General features: G+C 41.6%; 1 protein-coding gene across 2 annotated transcripts; it reads left to right on the forward strand.

Annotated features, from left to right (window-relative positions):
• The first annotated feature begins 310 nt into the window (after positions 1–310).
• On the forward strand, positions 311–25,822 carry PDLIM3 (PDZ and LIM domain 3). Of its 2 annotated transcripts, none has more exons than XM_075259260.1 (8): positions 311–547; positions 10,248–10,399; positions 11,808–11,880; positions 13,769–13,945; positions 17,437–17,450; positions 22,963–23,093; positions 23,349–23,457; positions 24,203–25,822. In XM_075259260.1, the coding sequence occupies exons 1-8, from the start codon at positions 455–457 to the stop codon at positions 24,390–24,392; spliced, it is 939 nt and encodes a 312-aa protein (XP_075115361.1). In that variant the 5' UTR covers positions 311–454; the 3' UTR covers positions 24,393–25,822. The 2 variants fall into 2 exon arrangements, with proteins under 2 accessions (XP_075115361.1, XP_075115352.1); XM_075259251.1 differs by lacking the exon at positions 13,769–13,945 and adding an exon at positions 15,103–15,170 and having other exon boundaries at positions 319–547; positions 17,187–17,450.
• Positions 25,823–26,113: the final 291 nt, after the last annotated feature.

Here is a 26,113-nt window from a genome sequence, read left to right on the forward strand (position 1 = left end):
CAGAATAATCCAAAGCAGTAACAGATGTAGAATTATACAGGTCCTGGCAAAAATCAAAAACTGACTTCATTGTTAACATTATGTAATTGGTGTGTGAGTGATCTGAACATGAATGAATGCAAGTTGCCGGGTCAATTGAAGGGTTAAAATCCTGTAATGACTAAAGAGTCCTGAGGTTTCGGAATGCCATAACACATCCCTGGCTGTCGTTCTTTCTTCCCCCCTCTGTTCATTCTCCTCCCCTCATACTCTTTTCTCCCTAGGTCTCCAGTCCAGGCTGTGACGTCGCTCTGAGGAAAAGGATAAAGAGAAGATCATTAGGCATCAGGGAGTTGGGCTGTTTCAGCTGCTGCTTGAAGGAGACTATATTCTTAGAATTTGGGATCTGAGACTTTTTTTTCTTTTTTGTCTTTTTTTCCTTTGCATCACTAAATCTTCACATAGGGAAACAAAAATGCCACAAAATGTGGTCCTGCCTGGACCTGCTCCTTGGGGATTCAGGCTGACCGGGGGCATTGATTTTAACCAACCTCTGGTCATCTCTAGGGTAAGTAACCTTACAGGACACATAGAAGATATAAGGTTTTATACTATTGTCAATGCAGGCGATTTATAAATTAGGACATAACTATAGGGGGTGGAGAGGCTGCAGTCACACCTGGGCCCTGGTACATATGGGGGGTCTATACTTTCCTAAAAATAGTATGTGATACTAGATGTAACCTGTTACAGGCTTCAAATAGTCTGTGGAGTACAACAGGTGACAGATGGGAAAGGGAATAAACTACACCAAATGGTAACTAGATGTGTGAAGAGCTGTTACCCGGGCCGGTTATACATAGTCTCTTGTGTTCAGTGCTTCTTTTGGAGAACAATGTATATGGAAGAGACTGTGTGTCTAATACGCTGTTACTGTACATACATATATAGCAAAGTTAACCCAAACTTCTGCAATTGGTTAAATGCTGCAGCGTGATATCTTATCACAACAAAAAAATCGATCACAAAATATTTTTCAATGACTTTTCGCTGTCTTCTGTGATAAGATATGACGATACAGCTTTTACCCAATTGTAGAAGTTTAGGTTAACTCTGCTACATCTGTACATAATACTCTTGTAACAATAATGTCTGTGATATGTCTGTGATAGGTCAGATGTGATGCCATCAGGAACAATGGTGTTTGCTTTAATGGTTAATCTCCAGTGTTACAGAATTTTCCCATATGTCTATAGTTATTCTGTAAAGGGGTAATACAGCTGTAAACATTTATCATACAGCAATATTAACACTTAGATCCAATTCCAACTCCAATTCCCTGTTCCACCCACCCAAGCAATCATACTGGCAAGGAGTTGTGTATACAATGACCAAGCACGTGAATTGCTTCCATACAGCTCTATAGTATGTTTGTAAACAGCCATTAAGATAAGAACTGGGGGATCTGGCAATTGATTGTTTGTTGTTATAAGTATATAGTAATAAGCCTCTTCCCCCCTCCCTCCTGTAATTCTAGCCCTGTGTCCAGTTATAAATATGCAGCCTCTACAGAGTGTTTTTTAGTTATATCTGAAGAAGAAGCTCAGAGGAAAGCTTCGAAACGTCATATTCTGTCATCATTATGAGTTAGCCATTAAAAAAGGTATCACCTACTGAAGACTTGTAAACAGATAAGTAGACATTATTTTCTGCTCCTCAGTTATACAAAACCCAGCAGATAAATCCCAGACAAGGCATTACTAGGTGGAAATATACAAGAAGATTTTTGCTAAGAATCGGTCGCTGTCATTCATTGTGACAATACACTTATTAGCTTGACAAATGCAAATGATATGTAATGTGTAAAGGCGACTTTATCTTATATTACTATTGGTCACTTCTGGAGACTTTAGTCACCGACATCTGTTACTCGCCTTATTTTACCAGTTGGTTACACTTTTCTGTCTTGCCGCCATCTGGTTAATATCTATTGATGTCAACACAGTCTCTTATCAACTAATAACAAACTGGGGACGTACAAAGAAAATGTAGTTGTTTCATAAAGACATTTACTCTAATAATACAGAATAACAATTACTCTAATACTCTAATAATACATAATAACAATTATCAACACATACCACATACTTGTACCAGGAGGCAGGTTAATACATCCATATATATATATATATATATATATATATATTTATATATATACACACATACTCTAGCAGGTAACAGCTGCTATTTACTTACTGATCCCTGGTCCTGCCCATGGCTGTCTCCGCTTTCCCTTCAGCCCTCCAGAGGGCCCTGTGTTTCCAACATCATGTTGCATGACGCGGAACAGCATCAGGATGTCACTGACACTATTGAGGGTGCTGCACAGGACCTCCTGGAGGCTGAAAGGAGAAGTGGAGTTGGCTATGGGCAGGACCAGGCATTAAGATTATTCATAAGGTGGACGTTTGCGAAATTTGGGGTATCTTCAGTTCTGCCAAACCCAAATTTTTGGAAAATTGTGGGGGTACTATAGGACACTATACTGTGTGGTGCAGCTACTGTGAGACATTGTACTGTATGGAGGCCACATATGTCATTATTCTATTTGGAGGGGCCACTGTGGGACATTATACTGCATGGAGGCTTCCACTATGGAACATTATACTATGCACTACGGGACATTATACTGTGTGGAAGAGCTGCTATGTGACATTATACTTTCTGAAAGGGCCACTGTGGGATATTATACTGTGTGGAGGGGCCACTATGACACATTATACTGCGTGGAGAGGCCATTGTTGGACACTATACTGTGTGGAGGGGTCACTGTGGGACATTGTACTATGTAGAGAGCTGTTATGGGACATTATACTCTATGGAGGGGCCACTATAGAACATTATACTGTGCATTATGGAATATGGATAAACCCTGGCTGAGGCAGTTGGTAGTCTAAAATCGCTAGCACTTACTATATGGTAGTTTGTAAATGGGGAACTTACTGCATGGGGGTCAATAAAGGGACAAGATACTGAAGGGGACAGTTAGAGGGGCATTTCCTGTGTGGAGGGCAGAATAGGAGGCAGAAAACTATAAGGTGGCCTTTATAGCATTTAGAGCCAGAAAAGATGATGTTATATCACGTGGGGGACAGGTATGAGAACATTATACCATGTGGGGGCTAGTAAATGAGGCATTATACCATATGGGGGCTGGTAAAGGGGGCGTTATACCATGTGGGGTCAGGAGAGGGGGCATTATACTATGTGAGATGGGGCAGATAAGAGTCTGCTATGGGGTTTAGTCTTCAGTAGTTACGCCCCTGTACCGGACCATTATTGTTTTAGAGCCTGGGTAAGCACCGTTTCCCTGTGAGGTTGTTCTCTTCGATTTATCCAGAAAACTTGCTCAAACTGACATGAACCTATACAGTATATCAGAGAGCGCAGCCTCTCTCCCTCTGTCACATCCAGCTCTCAGACGGGGATAGCATAAACTACCCTATGGGTTCACTTGAAGATGTTTTGTTCCTTTTTGTAAGCTAAGATATGTTCTAGCTTGGTCTTCCATAACACACATATCTCACTCAGAGAAATAGCCTATACATGTTGTTATATGCAGCATGGTTCTCAATGTAAGCAATTCTGGAAACACTAAGTACTGCAAACACGATGACATGTACATTGTTGTGTGCCTGATCACATGGAGTGCTATGTACTGTAATAGAGCTCTGGAGACCCCTCTAGCCAGTGCGATACTGTATATAGCTCAAGAAGCTAGATTGGGTTACTACTTTCAGCATGTAGATATCATTTCACAAACAGGGCTTGCCTCGGAGCGGATCAAGTAGACTGTTCCACATGAAGCGGGATGCCCTTTCAGAGGTGATGTTGTCATAGATGCTAATGTATATTTTGGGGGGATGAGGAGGTCACGTCTTCATGTGCACCTGCTGAGCAGCTGACACGGGCTGTGCATTATATCTTTAGTACCCTATGATGTAACTTGTATACAAGTCTGGCTAACATTAATAACACTGATCGGACCACCCACTGGTCTCAAATACTCCTCATAGGCCTGGAAAAAACAGAAATAAATGGATAAATGACGGGTTATACAGAATTTTTTCACCAAAAATATAGATTTAAATCTACTGCTGTATAACATGCTACCTGCAGATTGTGCTGAGTTTTCATGGTGACTGGTTCCCTTTAAATTTAATAGTGAAACCACATTGTAAAACTAGGGGACATTTGCCTAACCTCAGGCGCACATCCGCTGAAATGTATAACCTTAGGTCTCCTTCATATGACCATGTTCATTGTACAGGTCAATGAAAACAGCATGGATAACATACAGCTTGGTATCCATGTGTCATACATGTTTTTCACTGACCCATACATTGAAGTGAATGAAGCGAGCCGCAGATGCGGAGAGGTATAGGGTCTGCTCCACTATGGCAGGAATATATAGCCACGAAAACTACAGCATGTATGGGCCCATAGAAGTGTATGTTTCTATACTTTGATCCACATCTGCCAATCCACAACCAAAAGTATGGTCGTGTGAATATAGTATTGTATAACAATGCTGAATCACGGCGGATTAAGTACCTAGAGTAATTACAATCATAAGTACATTGCATGTGAATAGGTATATAGTAGAAAGAGGGAAAAAAGTGACATACATTAAAATGTGATCAAATTCAATGATCCAGGACTTGACACAACTCATATAAGTGCAAACACATCATCATTAAACTTTCTTCTACATTGAGGAGTGTCCCACAGATACAATTGTAGCAGTATGTGAAGGCGAATAATAACATGATTATGGTATTAAAATGAATAATTGCCATGAATGACATCCAGCGGTAATGTACTACAGTGTGCTTTATACAATGCAGTGAAAGAGTTGTCTAAACCACTTGTCAACGAAGTCTTGTCAACACCCATTGTATGAGAGCATAATAATAGCAGATAACAAAGCCATACCTCATCTACATACACATATAATAAGTATAAAGGTTAAAACTGATCTATTACTAATAGTGTTTTTAGGGATCTGATGTCTGAATTAAGTCACTGAAATGAATGGATAGGTATGGCGCCTGTATTTTTCGTACAGGAAATGCGAAAGTGTGATTATAGCCTTAGTCTACATTCATATGTGTGTATACAGGTCTAGGAGAAAACAGCAAGGATGCACATGAATGATATCTATGTGCTATCAGTGACCTCCGCGGACCCATACATTTCAATAATGAGCCCAAACCGCAAAACAGACAGGAAAGGGAGTTTTCAGTTTTGTCTCCGGGCTTAGGGTCCCCTACACAGTTCCATGATAAGAAATAGTTGTGTGTATGGGGCTATAAGAAAATAATGGAACAGTGTGCTAGCCTTTAAAAACATGTACATGGTGGATTCTACTGCAAACATGCTCATTGCTCAATAGGGCCTCCTGATGCTAGTGGCGTAACTACTGCCGTAGCAGCAGAGGCAGCTGCCACAGGGCCCGGGACATTAGGGGCCCGGTGACAGCTGCTACCGCTGCTATCATTATACTCGGGGGTCTTTTCGGACCCCCGAGTATAATGATCGGCGGCCCGGGAGAGGTAAACTTGGCTATTGCTCAGGGTCCCAGCACTTGCAGGGGCCCCCTGTTGGTGGAATACTTTCTCTATTAATATAGGGAAAGTATATGTCCGAAGCTGCAGCAACAGCTGATACACAGGAGCCGATGCAAGGTTTGGCTCCACTCAGCGCTCTCAGGACGCTTTCTCTCCCCCATACCTTTCTCTGGCTGTCCTCTGCCCACCAATGAGAGGGCTGAGGAGAGCCCAGGAGGCGGGGCTTATCCCTATACAGAAAATGGACCCTTGGTGAGCTCCTGCCGTCCTGCACACAAGAGAAGGAGCAGAAGAAGCTCCAGGAAAGTGACACTAAAAAAAGAAAACACAGGTACACAGGACATACTGGGGTTACTATGCTTATTAATATCAGGCATTGGGGGTCATTAATTTTGTTTTAGTAACTCCATGTGCCTCATATTAATAACAATTAACCCCATCATGTCCCTCACATTAACCCCTGTGTACCTCACCATAAGAGTTACTAATATGTGAGACATATGGGGGTAATAGTAATGAAGATACTTTATTATTACCTCCATGTCTCTCACATATCAGTAACTCTTATGTGAGGTACACAAGGGTTAATGTGAGGGACATGATGGGGTTAACTGGTATTACTATGAGGCACATGGAGTTACTAAATTGTAATGCACATGACCAGACTTTTTATCCACAATTGTCCTGGTATAGCGGTCAGCTGGTGATGTGACAGGATTTAGGCCTGTAGGGGCCACTGAGGGACATAATACTGTGTGCAGGGGCCACTATGGGACATAATACTGTGTGCAGGGGCCACTATGGGACATAATACTGTGTGCAGGGGCCACTATGGGACATAATACTGTGTGCAGGGGCCACTATGGGACATAATACTGTGTGCAGGGGCCACTATGGGGGATAATACTGTGTGCAGGGGCCACTGAGAGACATAATAATGTGTGCAGGGGCCACTAAGGGACATAATACTGTGTGCAGGGGCCGCTGAGGGACATAAAACTGTGTGCAGGGGCCACTATGGGGCATAATACTGTGTGCAGGGGCCTCTAAGGGACATAATACTGTGTGCAGGGGGCACTGAGGGACATAATACTGTGTGCAGAGGCCACTGAGGGACATAATACTGTGTGCAAGGGCCACTGAGGGACATAATAGTGTGTGCAGGGGCCACTATGGGACATAATATTGTGTGTAGGGGTCACTATGGGGGATAATACTGTGTGTAGGGGTCACTATGGGGGATAATACTGTGTGCAGGGGCCACTATGGGGCATAATACTGTGTGCAAGGGGCCTCTATGGGACATAGTACTGTGTGCAGGGGCCTGTATGGGGCATAATACTGTGTGTAGGGGTCACTATGGGGGATAATACTGTGTGTGGGGGTCACTATGGGGGATAATACTGTGTGCAGGGGCCACTATAGGGCATAATACTGTGTGCAGGGGCCTGTATGGGGCATAAAAGAGCGCGCAAGAATGCGTAGGAGGGGCTCGGTCGAGATCTTTAGGGGGGGGGCATGTCAAAAGTTCGCCACGGGGCCCCACCATTCTTAGTTACGCCACTGCCTGATGCCAATGACGGAGCAGGTGCAATGACTTAGGGAGATACCATTTAGGAAGAATAACAGGCTGACATCAGCGAAGGACATGTCAATCACTCCTCACAGGACATGACTAAGAGCAATGACATCTGACTAGCTGAAACTGGTCTCCACCTCCTGTGACTAGTTAAGCTTCATTCACATACACTTATCTTAAGGTTTTAAAAATTTTAAGCATTACTTTTCTGCAAAAGAAGGAGTCTTTTAGGCTGAGGTCCAATGTTGCAGAAACGCAGCTTTTTTGTTGCAGATTTTTATTTTTATTTTTTTTAGTCAAATCCAGGAGTGGACTGAGCAGAAGGCAGAAGTATAAGAACTTCCTATTTATTTCCCTTTCCTTCTGTAGCCATTCTTGACTTTGGCTCAAAAAAACACAACAAAATCTACAACAAAAAAAGCTCCATTAGGGTAAGTTCACATTTTGCGACATGCTCATTCTTCAGGCCGAGTCGCCTCGTGATTCGGCCTGAAGACACTCCCTCCTCTGGACTAGGGCCATTCATTGGGCCTAATGTGGAGCAAAATGCGCAGCTGGTGCTGGTGCAGTGCACCGGCTTTCAGTTCGAGGCTACCCGGTCTTTGGATCGGAACCTGAGGCGGCCTCCGGTTCTGGACTCTTATGACTTCTAAGGAAGTGGAAGGACATCCTGCTGTGACTACATGGGAATTCATATGGGGCTGTTTTGTCAGCTGTAAAGATGGGCTCTGTCTTTGAAAAAGTTATGGAGTTGCTGTAACTCCTGGAGACAAGTGTCCGATCAATAGGAGTCCTGTGTGACAACAGGTGTCTCACAAGAGCAGGGCTCATGTCATTTCCAGTCTCAATGTACCCTGCAGCTCCATTTATTACTATAGGACTGCTGGAGACAGCTGAGGATTGTGCATGGCTTCTCTTTGTAATTTACATAGAAATGAGTAAAGCATCAGACCGATGCTCCATTTACACGTGAGTACACGGATCCCAGCAGTAAGACACCCACTTCAGAAACAACTAATGATTTATTCTGTAGATAGGGAGTAAATGCTGTTTGTAGGAAAACCTATTCAGTTTGACTGCATGGACCTGCATTGGGGCTCCTAAAGGACCTATAGAGACTTTGGGGCCAATTATTGTGAATTTGTAGGATAACTGGTCTGTCTAATGACTACTGGTTAGTGGAAGGAGCCATCATGAGACATTACAAAGTGCACTTAATACTACAGATTCACCTTTAAAAGCACTTAAACAATTGTGTACAGCTCACCATATACCTGTCAGCAGACAAAAATTATTTTGCAATACCTTATTTTTTATTTGCTACAGATGTAACACAAATTCCACCGATATAATACAAGTTTGTTACTAAAACATTTTTAAGTTAAGTACACAGTAGGACATTGCTGCTCATACAGTATACTATGCGTATACTATTGATGACCTATGGTTAGGTCACCCCAACGATCGGCTGTTTGCAGAAGCCTGTAGTATATCGGTATAGCTCAGTGCACTATGTTGCGGCAGGGAAAGTTACTGCAGGTTTAAGCAGGTTTTAGCAGCTACAAACAGTTAACCGACTGTCCAATTTAATCACACAAATACAATGTATTAAAATGACCCCTGATAATACAGGAGAGATTAAACATGTAGGGTCAGTTCAACTGAGGGAACGAGCAGTACAGGACAGTGGTGGTCGGCAAGCCACTGAGAAAGCAAAGTAATAGCTAGGGCTGACAAGCTAAATATCCAGGACAAAGATCTAAGATTTAGAAGAAACTCTGTGGTTATTGTGAAACAAAACAATAAAATACTCATCTGTCCCTAGTGCTCTGTTATCCAGTCTCAGTCCCCTTTTCCTCCCATGCTGGAAGATGACAGGCTCCCATGGCTGATAAGCCAGTCATTGGCCTCACAGATCGCTGGTAAGGTACTGATGACGTATGTGAGTTATGTCACTGGTCTCTCTGCAGTGACTACTGAGGTCACCGATCGACTGCTCTTGAGGTCTGTGAGGTCTTATCGTTCATGTGAGTCTCTCACAAAGGAGTGGTCATCAATAGTATACTGCTGGACAACCCCTTTAACCATTTCCCGCCAACGGCATTTTTTGATTTTCGGTTTTCGTTTTCGACTCCCCCCCTTCAAAACCCCATAACTGTTTTATTTCTCTCAGAGCCATTGGAGGTATGACTCCTGGGCAGCCACCATAGTTAAACACCCGGCGTCTGCCGGAGGACATTTTATGTCCTCATGAAAGTGCGGTTTTATATACCACGTATACCGCTAGAAAGCCAACAGTGTGCTGAATTTGTTAATTTCGGCACAGATACCATCCCAATGTCAGAAGGGCTTTCCTCATAACTCTGAGTCATTACTGGGCTGTGAGGAACGCCCCATTTGACTGTACTCCAACATGCAACATAGTATTGTTCTGTCGAAGGGAGCGTTCTTTACCACCCAATGATGATCCTGAGCTGGAGGGGCTGAGCATTCCTAAAAGCCAAGTAATGATGCTAAGCTACAAGGAACGCTCCTCTGACAGTGGTGAGATATCAGTCCTGTAACTAACATCACCAATATCTCTTTCCATAACGGGAAAGCCAACGGTGCACTGAATTTAGTGGACTGTCGGCTTTCTAACAGTATATAAAACCGGACTTTCATGGGACATGAAAGGTCCTCTTTAGTAAACTGAAAAAATTACCCAAACTGTACATTTCACATAGATAAAATAAAGGTACACACAGCTTCGTTATGTTCTTTTGGGTGCACCTACATGGGACATAGGTTACATTTCCCATATCTGTTTCCTGTAAGTGTTTTACAGTACCTGAAAAGTGGTTGAGTCATTTTTACCTATTTCCTATTTTGCTGGAGGAAATTGACCAGTGCAGATTTCTCCTTTTCTAATGCATAGGGAGAATTCTGTGTAAAATCTGCAACAAGTTCACATGTAACATATTATAACAAATTTGTTGCCATTTCTACAGTGGAATTTTTCTTCAGATCTGTGTTTTTATTATACTATAACTCATGTACTCTATATCTGTCCATTTTAGATAACACCAGGAAGTAAATCTTCGATTGCAAATCTGTGTCCTGGAGATGTAATACTTGCCATTGATGGATACAGCACTGATAATATGACACATGGCGAAGCACAGGATAGGATTAAAGCTGCAACTGACCAGCTCTGCCTAAAGATTGACAGGTATACACTTACTTTGGATTACAGATTCTAACAACCCTGCAGAACGTCCAGGTGTCAGTTTACTAATGAGAGGTTTAATGGAGTGCAGTAGAACATCAGCGGTGTCAAATATGTGATCCATTATCTCTAGTCGCACCCATACTATTATTAATCACAACCATTATAAATATATTACACATAAGGAAGAATTATCTAAGGAATCCTTCCAGATCTGGTTACAGATAAGGGGTCTAGGGACGATTAGTGGTGATCCAGAAATCTAATTTTTATCACCTACTATATGGATAAAATAGAAATTCTACAGGTTGAGACACTAGGGCAGATAAATTCATGAAAATGTGCTAGAATTCTGCAGCAATTTGTGCCAACAAACTAGTATACATGCTCTATACCTTATTTTCTAATAGTTTCAGGCACTTTCTAATTTGCCTGAAAAGTAAGCTGGGGTATATCAGGGATTGAAGATTTTTGCAAAGGGGCATGGCTTAATATGAACCACTGGGCATCAAAACTTTGTTCCAAAATTTTGGTGCTTTTTTTTTTTTTTTGCAGAAACTAAGTTCTCTAAAGCTAGGTTCAGATGTACGTTGGAGTCTCTATCCGTAGACTCTGTAGGAGACTCCATTGCAGATTCTGCTTACAATCAGTGGAGAGTAAAGTCCTACAAGGAGGACGTCACAAGAATGTCATAAGAACAGCGCCACACCTCCCGTGAGGCGACCTGAAGCGAGCGCTTCAGGCGGCGCTATGTCAGGACCCCAGGGAGGGCGGCATTTTTGATTACTTAAGCCAGTCCAGGACAAGCTGTCCTGGACTGGCTTAGCACCGAGCGGTGGTTTGGGGAGGCCACTGGAGCAGCGCTGCTCCAGCAGCCTCCCCTCACGCTCAGGCAGAGAGCAGGTCATCTCCTTGCCTGCTCTCTGCCTGCGAACGGCGCTAAGCCCCGCCCCCTTCGTGCTGTCATGCCCCATTCGCTCGGCCACGCCCCTTCGTTCCGCCCCCTCCTCCCGGGGGAGGGGCGGATTTCTGTAGTTCGCCTCGGGCGGTGAAAGGGGTAGGTTCACCCCTGCATAAGAACAGGCGATGTGGCACACACTGTGCCAAATGTGCACCACACTATCACCACAAAACTGATGTAGATAAAATAATAAATCCTCCCTGGCTTATGGCCCCTTACCAAAGCCCATACAGGTGTGTGTATAGTACTCTAGAAAACAACGTGTACATGGGATAGGTGTGAAAAACAGTGCACATGTTCGTGAGCATGGAGCTTAAATCCTGCAAAAGCACAAATAATATATGGGTTGATCCATCATAGTGTGTGTGTGTGTGTGTGTGTATATATATATATATATATAGAGAGAGAGAGAGAGAGAGAGATTTTTAATATTAATATATTTGTCTTTAGAGCTGAAACTAGGATGTGGTCTCCGCAAACTTGTGAAGACCCATATAAAATAAGCCTTGAAGCTGAACCACAGGTAAGAAAAACTCTAATGTTTTATTTTACTTTAATGTTTTATAGATTTTGTGAACATCACAGATTTAGATATAACCCAATATATTTTTTAGATGGAGTCTGCTCCACAGTTCCTCCCCTCTTTCCTGCAACTACAGCCATCACTTAGAGAGGAGGGGAGAGACAGTGGAGCGACTCCATGGAAAGAGTGCGTGCACTTCAGGATGAAGGACCAGTGTTGGTGCACTTGCAGGGATAAAATATCATTTTCAAGTGCTGCTAACAATAAAAGGCGCGTTTAACACCACTAACCAGATTCCACCTAGTGCTATCAGCAGTTTTGCATGGTCAAAACCAATGACGGTCTTCCTTCAGTACCGAGGAAACCCAGAAAAGCACAGAGGGAATTTACTGACTTCATGTGGATGATGTATCATTCAGGGTTGTATGTACAATTGCTGCTCCCCTATAGAACTGCATGAATAACATGCAAATAGAGCAAAAAAGAAGCGATACACGCCTCCTGTAGGTAAAGTACATACAGAAAACTTGTAAGGGCGGGTTCACATCTGCGCCCGGTCTCCGCTTTGCGGGTTTCCATCTTCTGCCCGAGAAACTGGACAGGAGACGGAAACCCGGCAGTCAATTTTCAAACCCATTCACTTGAATGGGTTTGCAAAGTGTCTGCCCGTGAGCGTCTTGTGCCTCTCTGGGCGAAACTGGGTTTTTTAAACCGGACACAAAGTCCTGCATGTCCAACTTTGTGTCCGGTAAAAAAAAAATGGTTTCTTATAATAGCTATAAAATTATAATATATAATACAAAGTTCATATAATGCCATTATTAAAATTCTAACTCCAACAAACAATACATGAGAGAAATATAACTTAAAATCCAACAATAGTCTTTATTAAACCCCCAAATGCTACAAAACCCATATAAGTTGTAAATTAAATCCATATCACCCGTAGAAGATATAAGATCCTAAACCAATTCATAGTCTGAATGCATGAGCAAGTCCAATTGTACAAGGTATTTGCAAATAGAGTAACTGGTTCGAGTTACTTTAGTCTGTATTCTGTATATCCTTTATATTTATATATGTGTATTTATTTGCCTTGCATAGTTATAATCCTATAGCACAATTTGCTATTACTTATAAGTCTCCCTTCTTATATACTATATTGAGGATTACTTGTATAATTGGACTTACTCATGCATTCACACTATGAATTGATCTGGGACCGTATGTCTTCTATGGGTGGCATGGACTTACATTACAAATTGTATGAGATTTTTTTAGCATTTTTGGAATTTATTATAGAAAAATGTTGTAACGCTTGTGTGGTAAAGCACTGACAGAGTGAAGGTGCTTCATACATGTTCATAGGAGAACCCAGAACTGTCCCTATAGTTGGAAGCTTTGCATAGAGACAGCACATCTTTGATCACTTCTTTTTTAGGCCTCATCTCCCTCCAATTGACTTCAATGGGTTCCTTTTTCTGCTAGCAGAAAAAGGAATCCATTGAAGTCAATGGGATGTTTTTTTTCAGCGCTGAAATTCCACACCAAATTCAGCGCCATTTTCCTCCATGTGAATGGACCCTTAAAGGGTTGCTTGTGGTATTACAGCTCAGTCCCATTCACTTTAATGAGCTAAACTGCTAAACTGCAGTACCACATACAAATGTAGACAGGTGTGGCGCTGTTTCAAGATTAAAGTAGCCATATTCTTCTATTTTGGGCAATCCCTTTGAGTCTTGTTCCTAAGCCGCATGGATTGTATATAATTAAATAATATTATGTGCATGTGATGCATATGTGTGAAATCTAAACAGTGGTGCTTTTGCCTGTTTGTGCTTAATCCGCATGAATTGTGGTTTGGTGTGTTTTACCCAAATGTACGCAGGAGTTCAAGCCCATCGGTACAGCTCATAACCGGAGAGCACAGCCTTTTGTAGCTGGTGCAAATATTGGTGACAAAAAGCAGGTAGTGAGTTCATCCTATAACACCCCAATTGGGCTATACTCATCTGGCAACATTAAAGATGCCTTCCATGGACAGATGAGAGGTCTTATTCCTAATGCAGATCAAATGTAAGTAGTATATAAGTATGCATGCCAAAACAATGCTTCTAACCATCATGACTAAAGTGAATATCCTAAACTATTACTTTTCTATATGGAACATGTCTTGAATTCTGTTTCACAAAATCCTATTATTTCTGACATGTCTAAAAAAAAAACGCTGAAAATGTTGACCACTAGGCATGTCCCTTTCAATCTATCTTGCCTGCTATCATGTGAAGGTTGTCTCTAGCATCAGAAGCACTAAGACAACTTACAAGATGTGGTGGTGGGGATTTGTTTCCATAGCCTTAAACACTACTTTCCTCTTCTGTGAAAGTCTTCCCTCTTCAGAGTGCACAGTGTTGCTGATAATGTTAAACATTTTCAAAACCCCATTATAGTATACTGGTCCTGTCAGCAGCAACAACTATCTTGTGTGTCCCTGAAAAGCAGGGCACATTACTACTGTCTATAGCATCACGTATGTGGAGACTGTGAGATGTGCATAGCTTTTTCTGTATTGTTCGACATATTATGCTATAGGTAAAATGTATCTCTGAATGAGGGTCAGCAAAGGGTTAATATTAGAGGGAATATTGTGCTTTTCCATTAGCCAATGCATGATAGATGCCAGACTTCTAGAAAGTCCAAAACACTATATAAGGGCCAGTTCACACGGAGTTAACGCGCTTGCATTCGGGCACGTATACACGTGTCAGAATGTGAGCGCTCAAAACAGATCCCATTCATTTCAATGGGTCGTTACGGGCATATAATGCGCGTAATTTTGTGCGCGCAATTTTGTGGCCGCAAAATTACGCGCGCAAAAATATGTGCGTTATACGCCCGTAACAACCCATTAAAATGAATGGGATCTGTTTTGAGCGCTCACATTCTGACACGTGTATACGTGCCCGAATGCGAGCGCGTTAACTCCGTGTGAACTGGCCCAACCATTTACACATAGTTGTGCTTAATGTAAATTTTTCAAGACTTATCATTACTGTATAAAAGAACTATGTTGCTTTTTTGTACCTTTTTGAGTATGGACATTCAATGTTTCCCCCATAATTAATGTCTGAGAAAATTGCATTGATCATGCCTGAAATGAAAGAAAAATATTGTATTTTATGGTTTACACTTAAATTGTACCAACCGTTTTTAATCCTACAGGATTTGGGCTACTTTGAGCACAAGCATAATGTCAGGCCTAAGCCTTTCATACTTCCAGGCAGGACCAGGTTATAATGATTTGTATTATGTGTGTTATATGCATGCTACTAAAGAGTATTACATTATACGTAACATCCCAGTGTGAGCTTCAAGATAACCTTGGCAAATAAACAGGTGAAGCCCGGGTATTGTCTTCATATATACAGTGCATAGAAAGGACAATGCAAATAATCCATCCCAAAACTATCAAGCTGAAACTATTTCACTCTTGCATGTAAAGCATTATTAGGCTGAGGCCCCACATTGCGGAAACGCAGCTTTTTTTTATTGTTGCAGGTTTTGCTGCGTTTTTTTCCACCAAAGCCAAAAATGGCTACAAAAGGAATGAAAAATATATAGGAAACTGTTATAGTTCTACCTTCTGCTCAATCCACTCCTGTCTTTGGCTCAATAAAAGGCAACAAAATCTACAACAACAAAAAAATGCTGTGTTTCCGCAACATGGGTCCTCGGTCTTAGTTGATCTCAAGCAGTGTTAATGCATTGCTGGATGTTTTAGTTTCCTTTACACGCTCCTATATACAGTATTTCACAGATATTTTTCCCCCAATGGTTTTGGAAATCCACTGTATGTATTTTGCCTCAATGTGTGGATGGTATTCTTTCCCGACCTATAAAACATTTTGAAAACTCAAAAGACTTATATAAAATTATAAGTATAACTATAAAATTGCTGTGAAGTTTATATGATCGTCTCATGAAGGTAACACCTGTGCATATTATGGGGCCATGTTACTATTATTATTGACATCACAGAGGTAGCGGACATGTTCAGGAACCCCTGTATTAGCCAGAATGAAGAGCTGCTCTATAAGACCAACTCCTGCTCTGCTGGACCCAAGCTGTCCATGCAGTTTGTATATGGCCATTCATTGTAGATAACAGGTGATCACTTGAGCGTAAGACACCGCCAAGGTAACTTCTTGGATACAATGTCCTCTCTCCAATCACATCAGCTGTGACAGAAAGGGTTGAGTGACCCCGTTCCCAAAATAGGTCAGATCTCAGTCTATCCTGTGGATATGCCATAAATAGGTGGGAATAGCCCCTTAGTACCCTGGGCACAAGCCTGTATTGTTAGTGGGAGGCTGCATGATTGTAATCTACCTTCATACAGTATATACCAGGAGCCCTGTAACTAATATTCTAAGCTCATAAGTTTCCTGTTTGCTTTTTGAAAGGATCACAAGAGACCACCATATTGTTTATGTTTGGTGTTCAGTACCATATCCCAGTTAGGGGGTGTTCACACCTGCGCCCGGTCTCCGCTTTTGGATTTCTGTCTTCTGCCAAGAGAAACTGGATAGGAAATGGAAACCCGGCGGTCAGTTTTCAAACCCATTCAGTTGAATGGGTTTACAAAGTGACCGCCTGTGAGCATCTTCTGCCTCTCCATGGTGAAACTGTTTTTTTTTTTAACCGGACACAAACTCCTGCATGTCCGACTTTGTGTCCGGTTTAAAAAAAACGGTTTCGCTGCGGAGAGGCAGAAGACGCTCACAGGCGGTCACTTTGCAAACCCATTCAAGTGAATGGCTTTGAAAACTGACCGCCAGGTTTCTGTCTCCTGTCCAGTTTCTCTCGGCAGAAGACGGAAACCTGAAAGCAGAGACCGGGCACAGGTGTGAACTCGCACTTATATGTAAAAAGACAAATATGCTCATTTATTCATTTGTTACACATCCCAGAGACAATTTCTCAATCAATTGACTTCCAATTGAGCATCAATTGATAGATTGTGCATAAAACAAATGACAAAATGCAAAAACACAGCACCACACAGAACAATATGGATCCATAACACTGTAGTGTGAATGAGGCCTTAGCATGATTTTACCCCCTGTTTGCATGCCACTTCACCGATTAGCATAAATTAACAAATATTAAAGCCACATAAGCATGTCACATATTCTCTGACTACATTTTACGCATGCCACATATTCTATGACTACACTTTGGCTAATATCTTTGCACTTCTTATTTCACTTTCTCAATCCTGCTCCGTCACTGGCTGTGTAACACAGTGGAAGCAGCACTCCTTCAGGCTTTGACCCCGGCAGTGGACGCAGCACCCCCTCCACAGTGAGCACTGTTAGCACTATAGATCCCGGTGAGCTGAAAGCTGCCTCTAGAATTGCACCTAACATTCCTCTGGAAATGGAACTTCCCGGTGTGAAGATTGTCCATGCACAGTTCAATACACCTATGCAACTATATTCTGATGACAATATCTTGGAAAGTCTACAGGGGCAAGTCTCCACCATTTTAGGGGAGAAACCTGCAATGAGGTACATAACAAAGTAACACTTTTTTACATATTGCTGAGCTTTTTAGGAAATCTTAATGATAAAATGTTTATATGAACCAGCGGGGCTATTCACTAAGGAAATGTAAGTAAATCTGCATTTACTTTAGACTGGCAGCTATTTCTCCAGACCATTCCATATATTTGCAAGCCTTGTCAAGTGAACTAAGCAGTGAGAAGCTCAAATGGTTTGACATATGGGAATCCCTCTTTCCCTCACCATCTGTCACTGGAGGAGGACAGGGACAGCCCTAAACATATTAGGGAGTCATATGCTCAGGCTGTGCTCAGTTGAAATTCTTCTAATAATGTGCATGGCCAACTAAACAGAGATTATCTTTTCTAAGGGGGCGTTCACACTATCGTTGGTGACCGTCAGCAGTGTCCGTAGCTATTGTTCGTTACAAGATTTTTAGCAACGGACACTAGCTGAACAGTCTGTAGTCTATTAAAATTTACATTCATTTCAATGGGATTTTATCTTGTGTCCGTCAGTGTCCATTTGTGTCTGTTTACACCCACGTCCATTTTTTTTACAGCGGACAAAAAAATCCTACATGCAGGACTTTTCTGTCCATTATAAAAAAAATGGACGGCAAGTGTCCATTTTTTTTTAACATTGAAGTCTATGAGCAATGGACTTACAACGGACAGTAACTGATAGCCATTAGAGATGAGCGAGTACTGTTTGGATCAGCCGATCCGAACAGCACGCTCGCATAGAAATGAATGGACGTAGGCGACACACGGGGGGGTTAAGCGGCCGGCCGCCGTCAAAGCGGAAGTACTAGGTGCATCCATTCATTTCTATGGTGCGTGCTGTTCGGATCGGCTGATCCGAACAGTACTCACTTATCTCTAATAGCCATCAGTTACTGTCCGTTTGTGTCCGTTATGATAGGTGTCCATTTTTTTTTTTGTTTTTTTAAATGGAAACCTTCATAACGGAATCCAACGTTAGTGTGAACCCTACTTTACCGTTTTGTTTTGTGCAATTCATCTGTTATTTCTCCTAGAAATAAATTGAAATTGACATCTGTCCAATCTGTGCTGTAGTGTCAGACAAAATCCGCTGCATTTTCTAGGACCTGCAAACTGTATGGGATTCTGGTTAATCCCATCCATACACTGCAAAAAAATATCCTTAGAGGACAGGTTGCAATTTCAAAAAGAGTTGTTTATCAGAAAATCACAGCAGGTCAGTTATTCACTTTTCCATATAGGGATAATAGAAGCAGAGAGTCAGGCTTTATGTGAAAAGCGCTGCAGGAAAAACAGCAATGCGTTTCCGTTGCATTTTTACCCACAGCGCATTTTGGCTGTGGCTCGCATGGGCCTCTCTTCATAACTGAGTTCCTCCATGCCTTGTATCAGTTTTGTGGGCCTCAAATGAACCTTTTTCAACTCTAGGACATCCTTTCTATGAACTACATAAGCAGAACTACATAATCCAGATGGAGCCGCACTAATGACTTGTAAAGTGATAATATTACATCCCTGTCCTGTGAGTCCATATCCCGCTGGCCTTAGAAGCAGCTGATTGACATTGCGCTGTAATGTAATCTATGATCTACAAGTATATCTAGGTCTTCTGATACTTGTGACTCTTCCAGCTTTACTCCCTCTAGGACATGTTGCATGTGGATTATTTTTACCCAGATGCATCACTTTACATTTATCCACATTGAACTTTATTTGCCATGTGGCAGAACACTCATTTTGTCCAAGTCGGCTAGTAACCTACATACATCCTCTATAGACTGCCCTGTACTACATAGTCTGGTGTCATCTGCAAAAATACAGAATGTGATATTAATCCCATCTTCAATATCATTAATAAATAAGTTAAATAACAGACCCCAGGGGCACACCACTTATAAGGAGGACCCCGCACTGAACCGTGGGATACACCAATTATAACAGAGGACCTAGCACTGAACCCTGGGATACACCAATTATAACAGAGGACCTAGCACCGAACCCTGGGGTACACCAATTATAACAGAGGACCCAGCACTGAACCCTGGGGTAAACCACTTATAACAGAGGACCCCGCACTGAACCCTGGGGTACACCACTTATAACATAGGACCCCGCATTGAACCCTGGGATACAGTACTTATAACAGAGGACCCAGCACTGAACCCTGGGCAGTGGCATAACTAGGAATGGAGGGGCCCCAAGGTGAACATTTGACATGTCTCTCCCCTGCGCACAAAACATATTGCTGCACACATGGCCTATTTAAAAAAAAAAAACAATCAAGGGCCCCCTAATGTCCCGGGCCCTGTGGCAGCTACTACTGTGGTAGTTACTCCCCTGACACCAGGGCACATCACTTATAACAGAGGACCCAGCAATGAACCCTGGGATACAGTACTTATAACAGAGGACCCAGCACTGGACCCTGGGGTACACCACTTATAACAGAGGATCCAGCACTGAACATTGGGGTACACCACTTATAACAGAGGACATAGCACTGAACCCTGGGGTACACCACTTATAAAAGAGGATCCAGCACTGAACATTGTGGTGCACCACTTATAACAGAGGACATAGCACTGAAACCTGGGGTACACCACTTATAAAAGAGGATCCAGCACTGAACATTGGGGTACATCACTTATAACAGAGGACATAGCACTGAACCCTGGGGTACACCAATTATAACCGAGGACCCAGCACTGAACATTGGGGTACACCACTTATAACAGGACATAGCACTGAACCATGGGGTACACCAATTACAGTCCTATGAAAAAGTTTGGGCACCCCTATTAATCTTAATCATTTTTTGTTCTAAATATTTTGGTGTTTGCAATAGCCATTTCAGTTTGATATATCTAATAACTGATGGACACAGTAATATTTCAGGATTGAAATGAGGTTTATTGTACTAACAGAAAATGTGCAATATGCATTAAACCAAAATTTGACCGGTGCAAAAGTATGGGCACCCTTATCATTTTATTGATTTGAATTCCCCTAACTACTTTTTACTGACTTACTGAAGCACAAAATTGGTTTTGTAACCTCAGTGAGCTTTGAACTTCATAGCCAGATGTATCCAATCATAAGAAAAGGTATTTAAGGTGGCCAATTGCAAGTTGATCTCCTATTTGAATCTCCTCTGAAGAGTGGCATCATGGGCTACTCAAAACAACTCTCAAATGATCTGAAAACAAAGATTGTTCAACATAGTTGTTCAGGGGAAGGATACAAAAAGTTGTCTCAGAGATTTAACCTGTCAGTTTCCACTGTGAGGAACATAGTAAGGAAATGGAAGACCACAGGGACAGTTCTTGTTAAGCCCAGAAGTGGCAGGCCAAGAAAAATATCAGAAAGGCAGAGAAGAAGAATGGTGAGAACAGTCAAGGACAATCCACAGACCACCTCCAAAGAGCTGCAGCATCATCTTGCTGCAGATGGTGTCACTGTGCATCGGTCAACTATACAGCGCACTTTGCACAAATAGAAGCTGTATGGGAGAGTGATGAGAAAGAAGCCGTTTCTGCAAGCACGCCACAAACAGAGTTGCCTGAGGTATGCAAAAGCACATTTGGACAAGGCAGCTTCATTTTGGAAACAAAAATTGAGTTGTTTGGTTATAAAAAAAGGCGTTATGCATGGCGTCCAAAAAGAAACAGCATTCCAAGAAAAACACATGCTACCCACTGTAAAATTTGGTGGAGGTTCCATCATGCTTTGGGGCTGTGTGGCCAATGCCGGCATCGGGAATCTTGTTAAAGTTGAGAGTCGCATGGATTCCACTCAGTATCAGCAGATTCTTGAGAATAATGTTCAAGAATCAGTGACGAAGTTGAAGTTACGCCGGGGATGGATATTTCAGCAAGACAATGATCCAAAACACCGCTCCAAATCCTCAGGCATTCATGCAGAGGAACAATTACAATGTTCTGGAATGGCCATCCCAGTCCCCAGACCTGAATATCATTGAACATCTGTGGGATGATTTGAAGCGGGCTGTCCATGCTCGGCGACCATCTAACTTAACTGAACTTGAATTGTTTGTCCAAAATACCTTTATCCAGGATTCAGGAACTGATTAAAAGCTACAGGAAGCGACTAGAGGCTGTTATCTTTGCAAAAGGAGGATCTACTAAATATTAATGTCACTTTTCTGTTGAGGTGCCCATACTTTTGCACCGGTCAAATTTTGGTTTAATGCATATTGCACATTTTCTGTTAGTACAATAAACCTCATTTCAATCCTGAAATATTACTGTGTCCATCAGTTATTAGATATATCAAACTGAAATGGCTGTTATAAACACCAAAATATTTAGAACTAAAAATGATTAAGATTAATAGGGGTGCCCAAACTTTTTCATAGGACTGTATAACAGAGGACCCAGCACTGACCCCTGGGATACACCACTTATAACAGAGGACATAGGACTGAACCCTGGGGTACACCACTTATAACAGAGGACCCAGCACTGGACCCTGGGGTACACCACTTATAACAGAGGACATAGGACTGAACCCTGGGGTACACCACTTATAACAGAGGACATAGCACTGGACCCTGGGCACTGGACCCTGGGTTACACCACTTATAACAGAGGACATAGCACTGACCCCTGGGGTACACCAGAGGACCCAGCACTGAACCCTGGGGTACACCCCTTATAACAGAGGACCCAGCACTGAACCCTGGGGTACACCCCTTATAACAGAGGACCCAGCACTGGACCCTGGGGTACACCACTTATAACAGTGAATCCTGGGGTACACCACTTATAACAGAGGACAAAGCACTGAACCCTGGGGTATGCCACTTATTACAGAGGACCCAGCACTGGACCCTGGGGTACACCACTTATAACAGTGAATCCTGGGGTACACCACTTATAACAGTGAATCCTGGGGTACACCATTTAACAGAGGACCGGTCTGAGCTGCATTCATTAACACAATAAATATAACATGCTCCAAAATTGTAATTTCATGGGAAACACAAGTATTTACTAAAAGACATTTGAGAAGAGGTGACAGGTCCTGTTTACGGAGCCAAGCTTCACCTATCAACTGTGTCAGCATGGCTGCTGTATAAACAAACCCCTGAACTCCAATGGGCATTTACTACATCCTTTACTTTCCACAGCATGAAAAACACTGTGCTTCTGCAATGTGTGACCTTAACCTTACATGGGTCAGTTATGAGACACAAACGTATTCTCTCAATAAATTGTCCTTTGGGTGTTCCAGGGTGCCCAAGAACTGCCACTCCAAGAACAAGAAAATATTGAATTAATGTTTCATTGTGCTCAGTGATAACACCGGCCATCCAACTTGGGTGGTCGGAGCCACTGTATAGGGCATTACCCTGAGTATAGAGGCCCTATTAATATAATGGCTTCTCAATTAGGTTTACCTGCAGTCATATGATGACCTTTGATAACACATTGTGATACCATATATGTCATAGTGCTATATGCTATATAACTGATAAATGTCATTATTTTCAGTGATCCAATCCCTCCCTCTGTGCCACAGTCAGATGTATACAGGCTCCTTCATGATGACACTGAACATGAAAGTAGACCACGGCAGTCTGGGTCCTTCAGGGTGCTGCAGGATATGGTAGATGATGATGCTGGTTAGTATATGTATGTGTGTTTATTATGTAGACCTGCAAAATAACTATTTCTACAACATACAGGAGCAGGACACGCTCTTTTGCTATGCAATGTAAGGGCATCCGAATGTTTTTTATCAGAATATTTTAGCTAAATATTGATACACTATATGAAATGTACAGATATTTTTTATAAAACACTTGGATGCTTATTATTTATTTTAAAAAAATAACCCTAAACCCTGAAACTAATAATAAAAATTCTTGTTGTTTTAGACCGCCCCACAGGCACAAGAAGTGTTAGAGCTCCAGTTTCTAAGCCCAGTACCGGAGCACCTGCTGTCCAAAAAGTTCCCATATGTGACAGATGTGGGAATGGGATAGTGTAAGTATAAGACACAATGTGGCTTGTAAAGTACATCAGAAATCTGCATTGTAAGAAGCCAAGCAACTGTGAGACAGTATAGAAAGATTAAGTCTTCAGTAGCTGATACCTTTTTAATGGCTAACAAAAATGACAGATTGCAAGCTTTCGAGACTACTAGGTCTCTTCATCAGGCATGGTATGACACAATTTCAGAAGGTAAGCATACTTATACACAAAAAGGGCAAAGGAATCAAGTGACAAGTAATGGACAGATGCATTTTTGGAAATTGCAGTGAAGTAAAGGACATGTGGATGTCACCTGTGTGCCGCCCGAGCGCTAGCCTAGCTTCTGTGGCCCTTTTCATTATATGAATAGGAGTCACAAAGCAAGGACCGCAAAATAGGACAGGAATAGGACCTGTTCTATATATTTTGTGGTCTGGACTGTCGGCCCACACACGTGACTGAGTAATTCACAGTCATGTGTACAGTCCCATAGAAATAAATAGGTCAGTGTGCTATCCGTGAAATAAACGTATAGCATACTGATCATGGCCACGGTTGTCTGCAAGGAACCTAAAGGTGACAAAGCATGACAAGCTTTCCTTATTATTATTTTGTTCTGGTCCTCCAGTGGACAACCAATGCTAGTGTGAACCTAGTGTAAGCACATAATATTCATAGCAAATCCTAAAAAACATATTTTAGCATGTCAATAAGTGGAACGTTAAATAATCAGATTTTTTTCATTTTACAACTACAGGGGCACAGTGGTAAAAGCTAGGGACAAGTTCCGCCACCCTGACTGCTTTGTCTGTGCAGACTGCAACCTGAACCTGAAACAGAAAGGCTACTTCTTTGTGGAGGGCCAGCTTTACTGTGAAGCCCATGCCAGAGCACGCATGAGACCTCCAGAAGGATATGACGCGGTCACAGTTTACCAAAAGGCTTAAATGGAGCCCCCATCAGCCACAACTTATTTCATGTATAACAGCCAGCTTCAATGATGTATAGGCTTTCAATGGGTATGAAAATGGAAGGTTTATCAGCAATGTGAAAGATGAATACCCCAAACACTGAAAATATATGGACTTTGAGTTTTCATCTGGGTAATGGATACGGTTTTCCATAACTTCATCATTTGAAAGAAGACATGAAAAATATGCTTTATGATCAACTGCTTAGATATATCATTTCACACACATCGCACTTTCACCTTTCTATAAAAATTAGGAATATTTTACTATTGCACTTGCAGAATGTGCTTTTCACAATAACAGGCTGCTTTCAGAAGTATATACAAGCTCATACACACGAAACAAAAATCATACAGGCGATATATTTAAAAAAATACCGAATGGTCGATTTCTTAGCTTAGAGCAATGTCCAGCAGCACACACAATATAGCAAATAACAGAATGAAAAACCTAACACAACAGATTTCCATCAATACAAAGGAAATCTGCATATCATAAACCAAAGATATTAAACATAATTTTTCTCCTGAGTTTTTTCTACAGAATTGAATTGCTGATTTTTTTTATTTAACAAAACCATTACAACACCATATGCTAAGTATATATCACATGAATGCTATGTACAAATAGGTCATAGGACTAGCGATGTTAATGACAAAATCGCTGTTAGGATCTGTTCATACCTTAACGTTTTTACCCGCGTGTTTCAGCTTTTGTTTTTTTGACCAAAGACATTTTTATCTGTATTGTATGCCAATCTTAGTGGGTGGCCATCTGGCACCAGATGCTTCTCAATTATCAAGAAGGCTGATCCTGCCCCATCCATGTTTTTGAAGAAAGTGCCATAAGCGGCAAAAAAGGGACAAAAAAAAGTGCAATTCTAGGGTCGAAACTGGCGCACGCCAAAGATTCTGCCTTGGTTTTTTTTCCCATGAACAACAGTATGGAATGATGAATGTGCCTCAGTAAAACAAGAGATACAATATAGCAAAAACAGATGGAATAAGTGATAATATTATTTGTTGACAAACTGGTGTGAATATGCCTATAATGCAGGCTGCTTTATATTACAACCTACAGTCACCATATCTAATAACATTAGCTGGAAATAATTCAGTTCATTAAATGTATTTATTCTTTGGTGTAACTAACATTTCTCACCTTACTAGAGATTTTACAATTTCACAAATTTTATTTTCATTTTTACTTGAGTCATTGGACAAGCAGAAGACTGCAGTTATCATAGCTTTATGTTATTAGGTTTACATATTTTCTTTAATTATGGGAAGACATAATTAAATTACTAGACTATATTTTGTTGCAATGCTATTTGAAAAGAATGTGTGAATTTTTCTTACATAATGCAAATGAACATTAAATAAATCTCCACAAAAAATTGCAACTGATCGGGCTTCTCCTTACACTCTCTATGAAAATGTCTTGCTTTTTTTAAATGTATCTATGGACAAGATTTCCCTATTAACAGGGAGTGAACAGCAAATTAGGTAGAAGGGAGACACCTGTTGGAAAGATTTCACACCTTGGATTTAGTCAGGTGTCAGCGCACTCACTCTTTCTGTGTGTGTCTACATCCTGGGCGGAAAATCGAGCTTTGTCCCTTGACCAGATATGTGCAGATGCCTCCTGGTCTTCGAATTCTACTTTTGTAAGTCACATACCTGGATCACAGATCACAT

The sequence above is a fragment of the Leptodactylus fuscus genome, chromosome 1, assembly GCF_031893055.1.
Source record: "Leptodactylus fuscus isolate aLepFus1 chromosome 1, aLepFus1.hap2, whole genome shotgun sequence".
NCBI lineage: Eukaryota > Metazoa > Chordata > Amphibia > Anura > Leptodactylidae > Leptodactylus > Leptodactylus fuscus.

Coding starts and splice junctions, on each gene's coding strand:
- PDLIM3 (XM_075259251.1), top strand. CDS start 455: ATGCCACAAAATGTGGTCCTGCCTGGACCTGCTCCTTGGGGATTCAGG. Junction 11,881..15,102: donor GCCTTGAAGCTGAACCACAG/GTAAGAAAAACT, acceptor TTAATCCTACAG/GATTTGGGCTACTTTGAGCA. Junction 23,458..24,202: donor AGATGTGGGAATGGGATAGT/GTAAGTATAAGA, acceptor TTACAACTACAG/GGGCACAGTGGTAAAAGCTA.